Raw genomic sequence first — 13,529 nt, 5'->3', positions numbered from 1 at the left:
TAAAAGAGCAAGACATAACTGCAGTTCTACAGGCTTTTCCTTTACATTATTTTTACCTTCTTTAATTCTAGCTTTGCAGTTCCAGTTACTGTTAACAGACACTTACCCATTAACCAGTTCTCTGACAAACTAAGGAAGACCATCAAATCAGAAGATGATAGTGGAGGCCTTCTGGTAGAAACAGGATTTATACCCAATTGCTACGATAGTGTTTCAGTCCACACTGCATTTACTTCCTGTAAAGCCTGCCTACCAGTCAAACCTACTTCAGTTACAGATATAAATGGTCTCAGTACAGCACAAAGAAAGAGAAAAAAATTAATACGTCCTCACAATTTCAGTGCAACTGTTAATCTAATTTGAGCAAAGCTAAGCACCAGGGACTGAAATTATCTTCATTTCAGAGTTAACCCAGTAATCAACTTTTAGAAAATTTTAACATCTTAGAAGGGAGGTATAAGATACTCAGTTTACTATATGCCATTTACTTACAAACAGTACTTTCTTCCTAAATTGTAGCTAGTATTACTCCAAAACAAAGATTTTGTTCCACACCTACACAAATGTTTCAAAAAAAATTCAGTAATAAGTCACAATGTACTAGCTACTCAGTCAATAGCTCAGATGCAAGCTGCTCTCAGTTGTTTCAGTGTTCTTCTCCTTATTTTCCTACTTGTTTTCCCACAATCCCTTTCAGAGAGACCCAAGTAAAATAAAATCTTTTAAAAAAATTGATCTTTCATAAAAGCTGTTACACAAGTAGTCTAAATGTCTTACTTTTCCACAGAATAACAACAAACACCATGAAACCTTTAAAGTGCCCATGAAACAGCACTGTTATTTTTTACTACGCTTTCTTTATATTATTATTACTAAATGACAAGGGGTTTACATTCTTTTGATTAGTTTAAAAGCTTCCCCCCCCAAGAGAAGTGTTGCAGCTTGTTTCTAATCTATATGCTTTTGAAAGACATGGAATACACTTTACATAAACGTGCCCTGATTTTTTTCCATCTTTTTCATCTTTTTACTTGTAGTATTACATTTTTGTGTCCTTTCCTCCTCTAAGTTAAAAGAAACTGGATGACATTTTAAACTGCCTAGTAGTTGTCTATATTTTCATTTCACATACCATATGCCATGTTATTAACTGCAGTACTTGCCAGCAGACGAATGTGGTCTTAAAGAAAGCACCACAGGAACTGGAATTACTTTCTGTCCATATTGTCAGTTCTTAGAGAGCAGTCAGGTCCTGCAGTAATAATTGAGTGTCTCATATTGAGAGGTCACTTTAGGTGAATTTTGGGGCAGGGTTAGGATTTTGCACTGCTCTTGGTTTTCACAGTCTTCAATGTATAGCAGTTGCATATTGTTCTTAAAACTGCTTTTTACAAATATTAATGAATAAAAAATAAATTTCCCTATATGAAATTTATTAAATAAAATTAAAAACTCTTTCCAGCTTATTTTCTGCAAAATTTCACTTCAAAGTACAGCTACTACATGATGAACACCAATGATTTCTTGGATCAACAAGTTTTATCTCCTACAGTCAGAAACACAATTCTCACAAGCAGCAGAGAACAAAACAACAAAATAAGTACAACAAGAGTACACAGCCACTAGACTTCACCTGGATCTGAACCATACGCTCTCCCAAACTACATTGAGGTGTCAGGTACATTATACTCTTCCATATTCCTGCATGCCTTCTAGAATTTTTTGCCTTTCTTCTGATCTGTCCAAAAACAACTGCAGAGTGCTGACAGGCCTAACAGAGCTACAGTCAGTGTGGGACTTCACTGCTGAGCAAGATCTCAATATAAATATCCAGTCGTTAATACAAGATGATGTAAATCAGAAAAAAAAAAAATATACACACATATAAAGTCTGCTAAATCCATCAGCTTTCACAGCACTTGGTTCAGATTCCTAACGTTCTATTTCAGTGCCCAATGATCTATTTTTCATCACAGTGGCAAGAAAGAGTAATTCTGAAAGCATTTAACCACATTAAAAGAAACCTTAATCCAACTCTGGATTGTCATGAATTTGTATTTTGCCTCAGAAATCTTGCATCTGCTGTGCATGTTCATTAGAATGAAATAAATCTTTGCTCTACCACATAATTGCCTTCCTTCGTAGGTTTTTTTTGTTTTTTTGTTTTTTTTTTAAAGATGCACCTTTTACTCACTGGAATGGTCCCCACTGCACAAGCAATACTTTAATTCTGACCACCACCTGAGCATCGTGAGTGCAAGGAATCACTCTTCCCTCTTTCCAGAATAAACCAGCATGTCATCAGCTAAATAACTGCATTTCCAAATAAACCAGTAAAACTGTTCAGAAGTCAGGTTGACGTGAGATTTTTCTGCAGTTGACAAAGCCTAGAGCAGACAGCAAGCTCACTTTTACTAAGAGACAACTATGGAGAAATGAGGGGAAAAAAGACCCAGAGGATGGAGATCACTAGCTTCCCTCAGCACTGTCCAGCCATGTACCAACCTGAACACAAGGCACAAAGACTCGTACTTCAAAAATCATCTACTAACACTTAAAAAGAGAGATTTAAATTGAATATGTCATTAACAAGACCAAACTGTTTACACTGTTAAAACCTCAGTCACTCCTAACTGTTGACTTCTTCCATGCTAGATATCAGCTTTGCTCTTAAAAGTTACCTCGAAAGTTTCTGGAAAATTCTGTGAAAATTTTAAGCACCTGAAATGACAACTTATTTAAAAAAAAAATAAAATATCAGAGCTCTACAATAGTGTTAATCCCAAACATTTAAAACACATGAAAAACCTTAAATCCTGCTTGTATTTTGTACTTCTTGGCCTGCCCTGACTTTTGACCCCCTTTTAGTCCATTATGTACATTTACCACCAATACTATCACCATGACTAGAGAGAAGGGTTTTGGCCTATGCCATAGGTAGTCTTACAGTCCACCTTTGCATTGCAATGGTTCTCTCCTTCCACATCTAAAACATCCCTCCCTGTAACTGTGCACATCTCCCATCTCACCTCTGGTCTATGGTGAATTCAATTTGTTCTCCTGGGCAAGGAGCAACTTCCACAGGGTGTCTTTCCTTCCTCTTCCTGAGTGGCAGCTTTGCAGCACATTTTTTCTTCTGAGGCAGCTATCCCACAAAGGGGAAGAGCGCAAAGGTCCTTGTTATCAGCAGGAGAGTTTGAAAAAGACCACCACTAAAATCCTTTCTGAACTATGGCTGGGAGCAGTTGAATGCTTCCTCACAGGAACCACAGCCCTTGGAGAGGAGCCCACGCTCCCGACAGGAACCGCCGCCCGTGGAGAGGAGCCCACGCTCCCGACAGGAACCGCCGCCCGTGGAGAGGAGCCCACGCTCCCGACAGGAACCGCCGCCCGTGGAGAGGAGCCCACGCTGGAGCAGGGGAAAAGTGTGAGAAAGATGGGGCAGAGAGTAGCTGGTGTGTACGGACTGGAACCCCCCCCATCCCCCATACACCACTCTGAGGGCTGGAGCAGAGGGGGAAGTAGAGGAGTCAGGAGAGAAGGAGTGAAACTGAGCCTGACAGAAAGGTACAGCAGGGTAAAGTGTTGTTTTAATTTTTGGCTTTCTCACCATCCAAATATCCTAATCTATTTTAACTGGCAATTAGTTAAATTAATTTTCCCCCAAGTCAAGTCTGTTTTGCCCATGACAGTAATTGGCAAGTGATGTCTCTGTCTTTATCTTGACCTACAAGCTTTTTCATCCTATTTTCTCCCCCTGTCCTGACAAGGAGGAGGAAATAAGTGGCTGGGTCAGCATCTGGCTGCAATCAAAGGTCAACTCACCAGTAGACAGATTTAATTCTTTTCTTTGCTGCCAGTATAGTTATTAACCTTTACTTGTAGAGTATCTCAGTTCTCTCTGATCTTTTTCACCTCCAGCATCTTCTATTGATTTTCTCTCCAGTCATAGCTAAAGCCAAAAAGGACCTATACAAGCAGTTTTTACTACGCTCTTTTAGGAGTCAGTGTATATAAATTTAGCAAATTTCAGCATTATCTAATACAATATTGCTTATTAAATAAGGGCACACAGTATAGTTCTATATTTCACTGAAGTTATTGCAAGAACTGCAGCAAAATTTGTCCCAATGTTGATGCAGCTTTCTTCACTGCACTTTTTGTTGCCAACCTTAGCGAGCATGGTGGAGCTGCACAGCAAGCAGGATTGCATGCTGTACCAGAGCTCAGAGTAAAACTGCTGCAAGGCCTTCTCTTGGTGGCAGAAAAAAGGAAGAACAAGGAGACAACTCTTCCTGTCCTCCAAACCTTTCCTCAACTTTCCAAGCAGGAAGCAGAGAGGAGGACAGCAGCAATTCATCTCTGGCTCTAGCATTTTCCATTCCTACTTTCAGTCAGAGACTTGTTGGTAAGTAGAACAAGAGGAATTTGTGAAAAGGGAATGAAAGAAGACGGACAGCAACTGAAAGAGACACTAAAGAATATATAAACATTTGTTATCTTTAATTTGGTGCATCACACAGAATTTTTGAGTTTTGGTGGTTTTCAGCTATTAACTAACTTTAAATAAGCCCACAGGCAAGACATTTGTCTCACTACAGCACAGGCAGTACATTTGTGTCAGCTACTTCTAGAGGCATCCCAAAAACCAGCAACAATAAGAATAACAGCCTGTCACTATCACAACCAATTACTTGTGAGGTGCAAATTTAACATTTCCAAAATTTCAGTAGTTATGGAAATTAGTACAACACTACACAACAGAACTCAGAATTTGTTCACTATTTTTAAACACAAGAAACAAACTAAATCACACACTCAGAAGTTATGAGATACCAATATTTTTATTTCCATAAAATCATAATACTATGAAAGCATGTAGTTTTAACTTATGATCACCACTTCCCCCCTCCCCCCCCAAATCCTCACAGCTAGGAATGTATACCTTGGAACATTTTTGCAAGATAACACTAAGGAATCTTATTTGTTTTATTTTCAAATTACTGTGCAAAACATTCAATATAGTATCTGCGGCTTTTTTTAATAGAATATACAATTCTCATTACTGCATTTTCATTTCCAGTACCACTCAGATAGAGGAAAAATACACCTTTAAAGCATTTCTGTATATGCTGCCTTCCAGCAATGTCAGTAATTCATTCAGTCATTGGCAACATTCAAAACTATACAGAAGTTTGCTTTTAACAGACTAGACCACTGGTCTAAGTGCAATATCCTACTTCTCAAAGTATCTCAGAGCTTAGGCTTTAACAAAGAAATAGAACATGTATGCTCAAAAGCACAATGATGTAAACAAAAACACCCTTTCTCTTGACCACTAGATCAGTTAGGCTCCAAAGCAAGAAACCTTCAGTGCAATGTCCTCCCATAGCAAAATTCTCACAACGCACAAAACTCTGAAAGAGAAAGCCCTGCTGAAGCAGGCTGTACACTCAGGTACACATCCAACACAGTGAAGAAATAACATGCTTGGAAATTATCATCAGTGCACACCTGCTTTATGGGCATAGCATCCCAGTGATTGCTGGTCCCTTCCATTCTACTCCATTATGCCACAGCAATCCTTTCACAAGTACACATACATTTGGTTGCCAATATATACTGTATTATCAAGAAAACCCTTCAGAAACCAAAAATACCAGTTTATGGAAGCAAGGGTTTTCATTTTTCCCTTGAGCTACCAAAGATTATTAATAGATATTGAAAGGATATTGCAGATTTTTAATTGTGCAGGTTTACCTAAGAATCTTCGACAGGACTTGCAGGGCCTTCAGACATGCATGTTCCTACCTCGTCTTTCCTCACACAAATTGCAAACTTACTTTGAGGAGAACTCTGTTCATATAAAAAAACCCACACGGTAGCAAAAAGTCAGAGGTACATTATTAAACATAACACTGGGGCAGAACACTTTAAAAGGCCAAGAAATACTAGTAGTAATTACACAGGCAGGAGAAGCAACCTTCGTAGCTAGGCCACCTGGCTGACTGTTGTACAGCAGAAGGGCACAGGGCATACAAGGTTATTGCTGCAGCGCCTATGAGCCTCAGTGCAGAATCACATTAGTTTTCAATGCATAAAACCAGAAGAAAGACAACCTATATCAAAAGAGGTTACGACATGACTAAGTATAGATGGAGGTGAGCGAACCAGTAAATAAGCTGCACTATAGAGTCTATCCCTCTAATTTATCAGTTCTAAGCCAATTGGTAAATTCTCTCATGCACCAAGACCACTGATAAAGCTTTGTCATAATATCTAATGCATCTTTGCCCATGGCAGTTAAAAACAAAGAAAACACCACAACCCCCAAGCACACTCCACACTTCCAAACCTGAAGTAGTGAAACGTGTTGAGAAGGTTTGTTGTGGGAAAGTGACTTATCTGGTAATCAATTACAGAAAAGTGAACAAAAGCCAAAACGCAAACGCCTAGGAAAGCTGTTATTGTGAGTCTTTGAAGAGTCCTGGCTTTCCCTATGCATCAAGTGAAAAGCTCAAAATTTCAATCCACTCCAAATACTGACAGCCAGAGATCATAAAAGCAGAAAGGAACAGGTTAGCAGTCAAAAGCTACAGAAATGCTGGACCTCTCTGTTAAGAGGTGTGGGCAAGAGAATTTGCTAGTGAGCAGAAGCAAATGAATTTAAAATATATTTTATTATCAAGGAAAAATAACACTGAAGAGCTTTTGCTGAAGAGCCCAAAACAGTCATCACTATAAAGATTTCTATACAAAGCAGAAATTTAACTGAAGGCATCCTAGTCTACTTCCTCTCCACTCCATATATTTTGATGTTCCTGCTCATAAAGATAACTCTAAAAATCAAAAGCATATTTATTCATGGTGGGATTCTCCTCTAGCTTATTCAGCAAGTGACAATCCATCACTGAAGAGTGCACAACTGAACATAACCATTGGCAAGAAATACTAGGCCTTGTCAGAGAATTTTCTCACTGTAAGATTGAAATACTTTTCTACCCAACCATGAAAACAGCTGGTGTGAAAAAAATAATTAAAAGATAAAAAATTGATTAATATTCTGATGAAAACATTTTAGGATAGCAAATAAAGGAAAAAACTAAACATTCAGTTTAAATTTGCTTACAGCAGTGATCCAACAGATGCACATCTCACAGTTTAAAGCCAGACTAACAGCATTTATTCCCTTAAGTGTACTTCACTTGAAAAAAGGTGGGCTTTTTAGCCAAATTCTCTATTTAAAAAACACGCTGTGTTCATAGATGCTGCTCGAGTCATCATACTTGATTTATAACAAGGGAAACATATTCCTACCCCAACATCTAACATACTTCTATAGTAAGGCTATTATGAGAATTTTGAAAATCCTGAAAGGTATCTGTTACAAAAATGTATTTACATTTTAGTAGTATGTTTTATGAAGTAAAAAAAACCAAACCAAAAAAACCCACACCAAAACTATCTGCTTTTGAAGGTATGTGCATGTCCATATTTTGAGAATTTTAAAATTCTTCATATATTTAACATTACAGTAGTGAACAAACACCCATTTTTTGAAACATTTTCATTTGTGTTGCAAACACATCTGTACATCATGTGCTTTAATGTTATTAACTGCAGTTTTGTGACAGTAAGGCTGTAATTCATAGGCATAGCTCTTAATTTCTCATGTCTTGCCACAAATAGCCAGTTTTAACAACAAAAAAAAACCAACCAAAAAAAATCAGGGTGCTGACTGTGAACCTCTCAGACAACAGCACCTCCTGTTTAAGTGATTATTGTCTTCAGCTGCTCTCTCTTCCATACATTTCCTTTCAGGAGCTATTATCACTTCATATCTTCCAGTTTTACTGTTCAACTGACCACTCCTCAAGTTAGCTTCTGTCCAGACTTAAGAGAAACTTACTGGAAGTATTAAGACCATTTTGATAGGGGTGGTTAAGAAATGGCTACACACAGTTACAACAGTGAATCAGGGTCACCAGTCAATGTATGCTACCCTCAGAAAGCAATGACAAGCACTGAAAGGTGGCAAGCTCTTAAACCACCTTGGCTGCACCCAAACCTGGCTCATGCCTACAATAGCCCCTTCGGAGGCAGAACGTGCCTCACTTACAGCCAACTCTGCCAGGAGAGCCCTCATCAGTGACACTAACTTTACAAAATTAAGGAAGAACTCAGGACTGTCTGGCAGTGGCCTTTGTGAAAGCCGCCATAAACTGCAAGCCTACCTTTGACTCTGCATCTTTAGTAGGAACCCAGATAGACACGGAACATCAGCACCCACCTGTGCACGTAACAACCACCTCCAACCAATTAATTCAGGCTGCAGAGGAGCCTCGCGAGCGAGGGCTAATCAGGGGCTGCCTATGGAGAGGGGCAGCATCTTCCCCCCGCCGTTTCGGAAGGGGGAGCCTGGGCAAGGGCTGGGCTTCTCCGGGCTCAGGTGCCTGCCCAGCGCTCCCTCCCGCCGGGGCACAACGACAGCCCCGCACAGGCCTCCGGGCCCGGGGCCGCCCCCTACGTGCGCAGGGGACACCGCCGCTGCGGGCGCAGCCCGAGGGAGCGGGCCGGCGGCGCGCGCTGCCCGCCCGAGCGTCGGCGCGGAGGCTCGGAGCCGCTCAGGTAGCCCCTCCCCCGCCGCCGCCGTCCCCAGCCCCGCCCCACGAGGGGGATGGAGGGGGCCGCGGCCGGCCTGGTGCTGGGAAGAGGAAGCGGGGAGACGCTCTCGAGCGGCGGCAGCGGCGGGCGGGGTCACGAACTCTGACCTTTCACAGGGGCACGGCACACAAAACAAAACACCACCCCCCACCCCCCTGCGCGGCCCCGTAATACAGACCCGGCCCCCCCCCTTCCCCTCCGCGGACCCCGTTACCCCCTCACCGCCGCCGCCCTCACGGGGGGAGGGAGGGCCGCCGCTGGGCACCGTCACCCAACACCGGCCCGCCTGGGCCCGGGTCAGGGTCACCGCCAGGGCACGTTTGGCGCCAATTCCTGAGGTAAAAATCGTTTTTTAAAATTGAGGCGGCCCGGGTGGGTTTCTTTCTTTGGGGCCAGGAAGAGGGAGGGGGCGCGGGGAGGTGGCATCGGGGCCCTGTTCGGGACACCCCCGCGAGCAGCAAAGGGGAGGGGTAACGCTCGGTTTAAGGGGAGGGGGGATTTTAAGGCTCCAGTATTTTGCTGGTAAGCGAGAGCCGGCCGTGCTGTAGGGTGGCCTACAGCTCCTGGAGAGAGAGAGAGAGAGAGGACCATTGTGAGGTGCTGGGTCGATCCGGTGCGGGAGTCGATCCGTTGCGGAGCCGCTGGGCTGGATGTGGGCCGCCTGAGGTCGGAGCCGGTCCGGTCTCGGTGAGAGCAGTCTGCTGTCCGGGGGGTCGCAGGGGCGATGGTCGCGGCGATGACGAGCTCGGGACACGGACACAGAGAGAGAAGATGGAGTCTGAGCGGGCGGAGGCGGCGGCTTGAACCCGACCCTTTTACCTTTGCCACCGGGAGGGCGGAGGGGAGGGGGCGGCGGGTACTTTGCATACGGGGCTGAGACCGCCGCCATCTTACCGGCCGCTTCCCTACTGCTATGCCCGGGCCCCTTATAGCCTGACATAAGGATATACCGGAGGGGAGGGGGAGGGGGGCCTAATGGCGGCGGCAGCAGCCCCGCCTGGGACTTGGCCGCCAGCCAGGGCCGCCATCTTGTGCTTACTCGCGTCCCTCGGGTGTTTTCCCTCTCACTCGAGAGGTGGGGCCACCGGCCTTATGGGCGGTTCCCTCAACCAATCGGTGGCGTTTGTGGGAGTGCTGCGTCTTCCATGAGGTCATTGGCTGAAACGAGAGGCGGGAGGGAGGGGTGTGGTTTCATGGCGCGCGGGGCGGTAGTTGCCCCAAGACGCACCAGTAGCGGGCTGGGCGGGGGGGTCTTGCGTGTCGGTGGGCCGGGAGGGCGCCGCAGCCAATGGGGGCAGGCGGCGAGCGCGGCGGGAAAGAGGCTGCCCTCAGACACGACTCGAGCCAGGCGGCGCGGGGTACAGCGGGTCTGAGGTGTAGGGGCTGCTCCTGGCCGGGGCTCGGACCTCGTTATTTTCTGTCGTCAGTTGCTGCAAGGATTCCTACTGGCTTCTTGCCACAGTGACAGTGCAACAGGGGTTCCCGGCAGAGCCTAACCTGCGAGTCCCGCCTTTCCTGTCTCCCCCAGACTCCTGCTGAGGAGAAGGGTGCTGGCCTGCCGCTTGATATAGCCGAGTCAAGCACGCAGTGTGAAGAACACTGTTTCCTTAAGGAACAAATTTCAATAAGCTTGAATTCGGCCTTTTGCCATGTCATCCTAGTAGGGCCATACCCATAGAGTATCTCAAATGGAGTGTATGACTTTCTTCTGAGATTTTACTGCAACTTAGGGAGAGAGGATGGCTTTATGCTGTATTTTGGACAGCAGCACGTCTACATGCACTGAGTTGGCTGCCACCCTATTGCATGGGAAATATTGTCCTGGTGCTCCAGGTGCCTCCTTGCAGTTTTTAAGTTCCATCTTTTTTGTTGGTTTGTTTGGGGGATTTTTTTTTTCTTATGAACTTGCTGCTCAAGGGTTTTGCTAGGAAGCTGGTTTTGCCTTGTGTCACATTCTGCGAGTCAACACCATTAACAAGCTTACTTGGCGTGGCTGTGTATGGTCTCTGGGCTTCCGGTTGGATTTGATCAGGTAGCCTCAGTTAATTGCTGTTTTGGGAAGATGGAAAGTACAAAAAACCTTGGTGGATAACAACACCAACAGCAAATTTCTCAGAGCTGTACCACAGCAAAGACTGCATTGGGTCTTAGAAGGGTATTCTTATGAACAAAATACCTCATCTTTAGGGCTTCCTTCATCTTAAACCACTGAGAAGACAGCATATTATGAGCATATGGTTATCTTCCTTGCTGAACTTAAAAAATGAATTTAAAATAAGTGCAAACACTGAAAAGGAATTACTGAACAAATGAGAAACCATCCACAAGCTGCAACTTTAAATGGGTCTGGTGGAAGTGGTTCACAAGCTTACTGTGCAAGTTGAACACTTGAATAAAAATTACAAGCTGTATGAGGAACTAGCATAAATATGATTTCCATAGGGAATGTCTCAACTTTGATTATGCATTGTTACAAATGGTCTTCCATTGACATATGCAAAATAGTTTTCACATTTAATTTACCACAATATGATTTACTCTTTTTAGCTTAATGAATTTTGACATTTTTTGTTAGCTTTGTAGAAGTTGCATTTGAATGGGGAGGTTGGTGCTAGAGACATGCATGCATATTTCTGTTACATGTATTGCTATTGTTCGTAGTATTTTTTAATTTTATGTTAAATGATTGCTTTGGAAATACCAACAGAAGGTTTTCAATAAAACATCAACTGAGCCAGCATTCAGGAATGCCTTTTCATTACCTGCACCTGGGTCAGAATCTGAACTCTGGCTCTGTAATGAGCAAGTCACAATTAAAAACTGAATGCATGAATTTGAAATCTTAATTAAATTTACCCTTGGAGAAACACAGCCCTAATAATGATCATTAAAAATATATTGGAAGTGGGGTTTTTTTTCTTGTTTCCTCCTTTTTCTCTTTGCTTTGTCTTTTTCTTTTTTTTTAAACCCTGAAGAGCATTAAGTTGAAGGTACAGACACTCAAAAAGGGATAAAACAATTCTGCAGTATTTTCTCCTCAGAGTGGTAATGCTACCACATTATAATAAAAAAAATAGTTTAGGTAATAGAAAATACATTTTAGATGTGACAGTTTATTTCCCTTATTGTGCAAGATTACCGTAAGAATATGGATGAACATGGCAGTTTGACGGAATGACTCAATAAAAATTTGCTCAAAACAGTATTCTTAGATTGCTGTTTCCTTGTTCAGCATGTAGTGTCAAAGCAATTTACCTGTAAGTTTTCTCTTCCCTTGAGTTGAGGAAAGTGCCTTAGAGATCTGTGAATTCCACAAACTGCTTTAGAGGCTTTATAAAGTAAAAGAATAACTGTGCCTCAGCTTTTTTAACAGTATGGTTCCAGTATGCATGTACTGTACATATATGTGTGCACACACATACACACATCCGTGGCATATTTTCTTATTTTTGAGATATGTCAAACAGTATTGTAAATTATCAAAAAGTCATATCAGAGCTTTCTTTAATAATAAGGAAAAAAAATAACTTTCGTGCCTGATGGACGTTGCTGGCATCTTTTCAAACAGGTTCTCTAATGATCTTGTTTCACCATGGCAACGAACATGGAGGTGCTGGCTCAGCAAGTAGTGGAGACTCAGCAGGTGGCTGAGGTGAGTGACAGATGATATTGCAACAGTTGGTATATGAGATTTTGAAATGAAAAACATATTAGGGAATCCTTGCTGTTTACAATTAAGCATAAATGGGACAGAAAGTCTTTATAGAACAGTATTGTTTTACACTTGGGGACAAACAAGAAACCGGTGCAACCCATATGTGGTTTGTTTACCTTCATTCTGGTGGCCCCCATATTAGGAATGCAAGTAGGAAATTCGACGTGAACTATAGAGAAACTTGGCTGTATTATGGATTGTTTAAAAAATTAATACAACAAAATTTCTGGTCATTTGATCATTAGCTTGGCCATTTTGGACATGAAAGGTTTCTGCTTATCTCTTGAGTTGTCATCTAAGTCCAGAACAGTGTTTGAAATTACCTGTTTTACTTATGCACTATATTGAATTTACAGTAGGGTGATTAATTTAATCAGGCTTTATATTGTCTCCTGACACGTATGAGAAAAAGAGCACAAAATCTACTTAAAGTGATGTCTTGTCTTGATGTATATTCACTGAAGCTTGGATGCTTAACAGCTAAAATGTCTACAGCAGCTCATAAACACTGAAGCTACATGTGACAATGGCCTTGGAAATAACCTATTTATTTCCTTCCATATGCAAACTTCAGTCAAAAAATAGACTAGAATTTTTGTATGGTTAAAATAATTTGGTTTAATGTCCTTCAGATTTACTATGATTTATCATATGATTACATAATTAAGGGATTTCATAAATAACAAAGGGCAAGTAGGCCAAGAGATGTCTCTAGACAAGGCCACTTTTCAGACATTAGTTGGGGTGGTGGTGGGGGGGTTGACCTATTGAACTAAGATTACACCTGGATATTAAAAAATATTTTTAGTTCAAGAAGAAGCTCTATATATGAAGGAAGTATGTGCATCATTGTGTGTTCAGAAATGCATTCAAGATTCCCTACTTAGAGCAATTTTTTTCCAAAAAAATTTGGTTCTTTTTAAATAGTGTGGAAAATGGCCTACTGAGTATCCTGGAAATAACATCTAAAGAGTAGTTTCAAAAAACTCTAAAATTTCACACTGAAAACCACAAGTGATTTTTCACTCTAGTTTGCTATACCAGGTATCAAATTTGTCAAGCTGCATTTTTTTTAAAAACACTTCCAAACAAACTTGGAAATAAAAACCTGTAATGGAAATACTGGCAAACCTTATACTATTTTGGTAGA

The 13,529-nt window shown here is 42.1% G+C and overlaps 1 protein-coding gene across 5 annotated transcripts in view; it reads left to right on the top strand.

The window, feature by feature from the left end:
* The first annotated feature begins 7,766 nt into the window (after positions 1-7,766).
* NR2C2 (nuclear receptor subfamily 2 group C member 2) overlaps positions 7,767-13,529 on the top strand; it is a 46,041-nt gene continuing 40,278 nt past the window's right edge. For 4 of the 5 annotated variants that reach the window (XM_049826601.1, XM_049826604.1, XM_049826600.1 and 1 more), the window contains exons 1-2: positions 7,767-9,002; positions 12,233-12,316. In XM_049826601.1, the coding sequence (XP_049682558.1) occupies positions 12,257-12,316 (60 nt within the window). In that variant the 5' untranslated portion in view covers positions 7,767-9,002; positions 12,233-12,256. The remainder of the gene's footprint in view (positions 9,003-12,232; positions 12,317-13,529) is intronic. The other variant, XM_049826603.1, reaches the window with a different exon arrangement.

This window comes from Accipiter gentilis, chromosome 23 (assembly GCF_929443795.1).
Source record: "Accipiter gentilis chromosome 23, bAccGen1.1, whole genome shotgun sequence".
Taxonomy (NCBI): domain Eukaryota; kingdom Metazoa; phylum Chordata; class Aves; order Accipitriformes; family Accipitridae; genus Astur; species Astur gentilis.
This window is presented reverse-complemented; position numbering and strand designations above follow the sequence as displayed.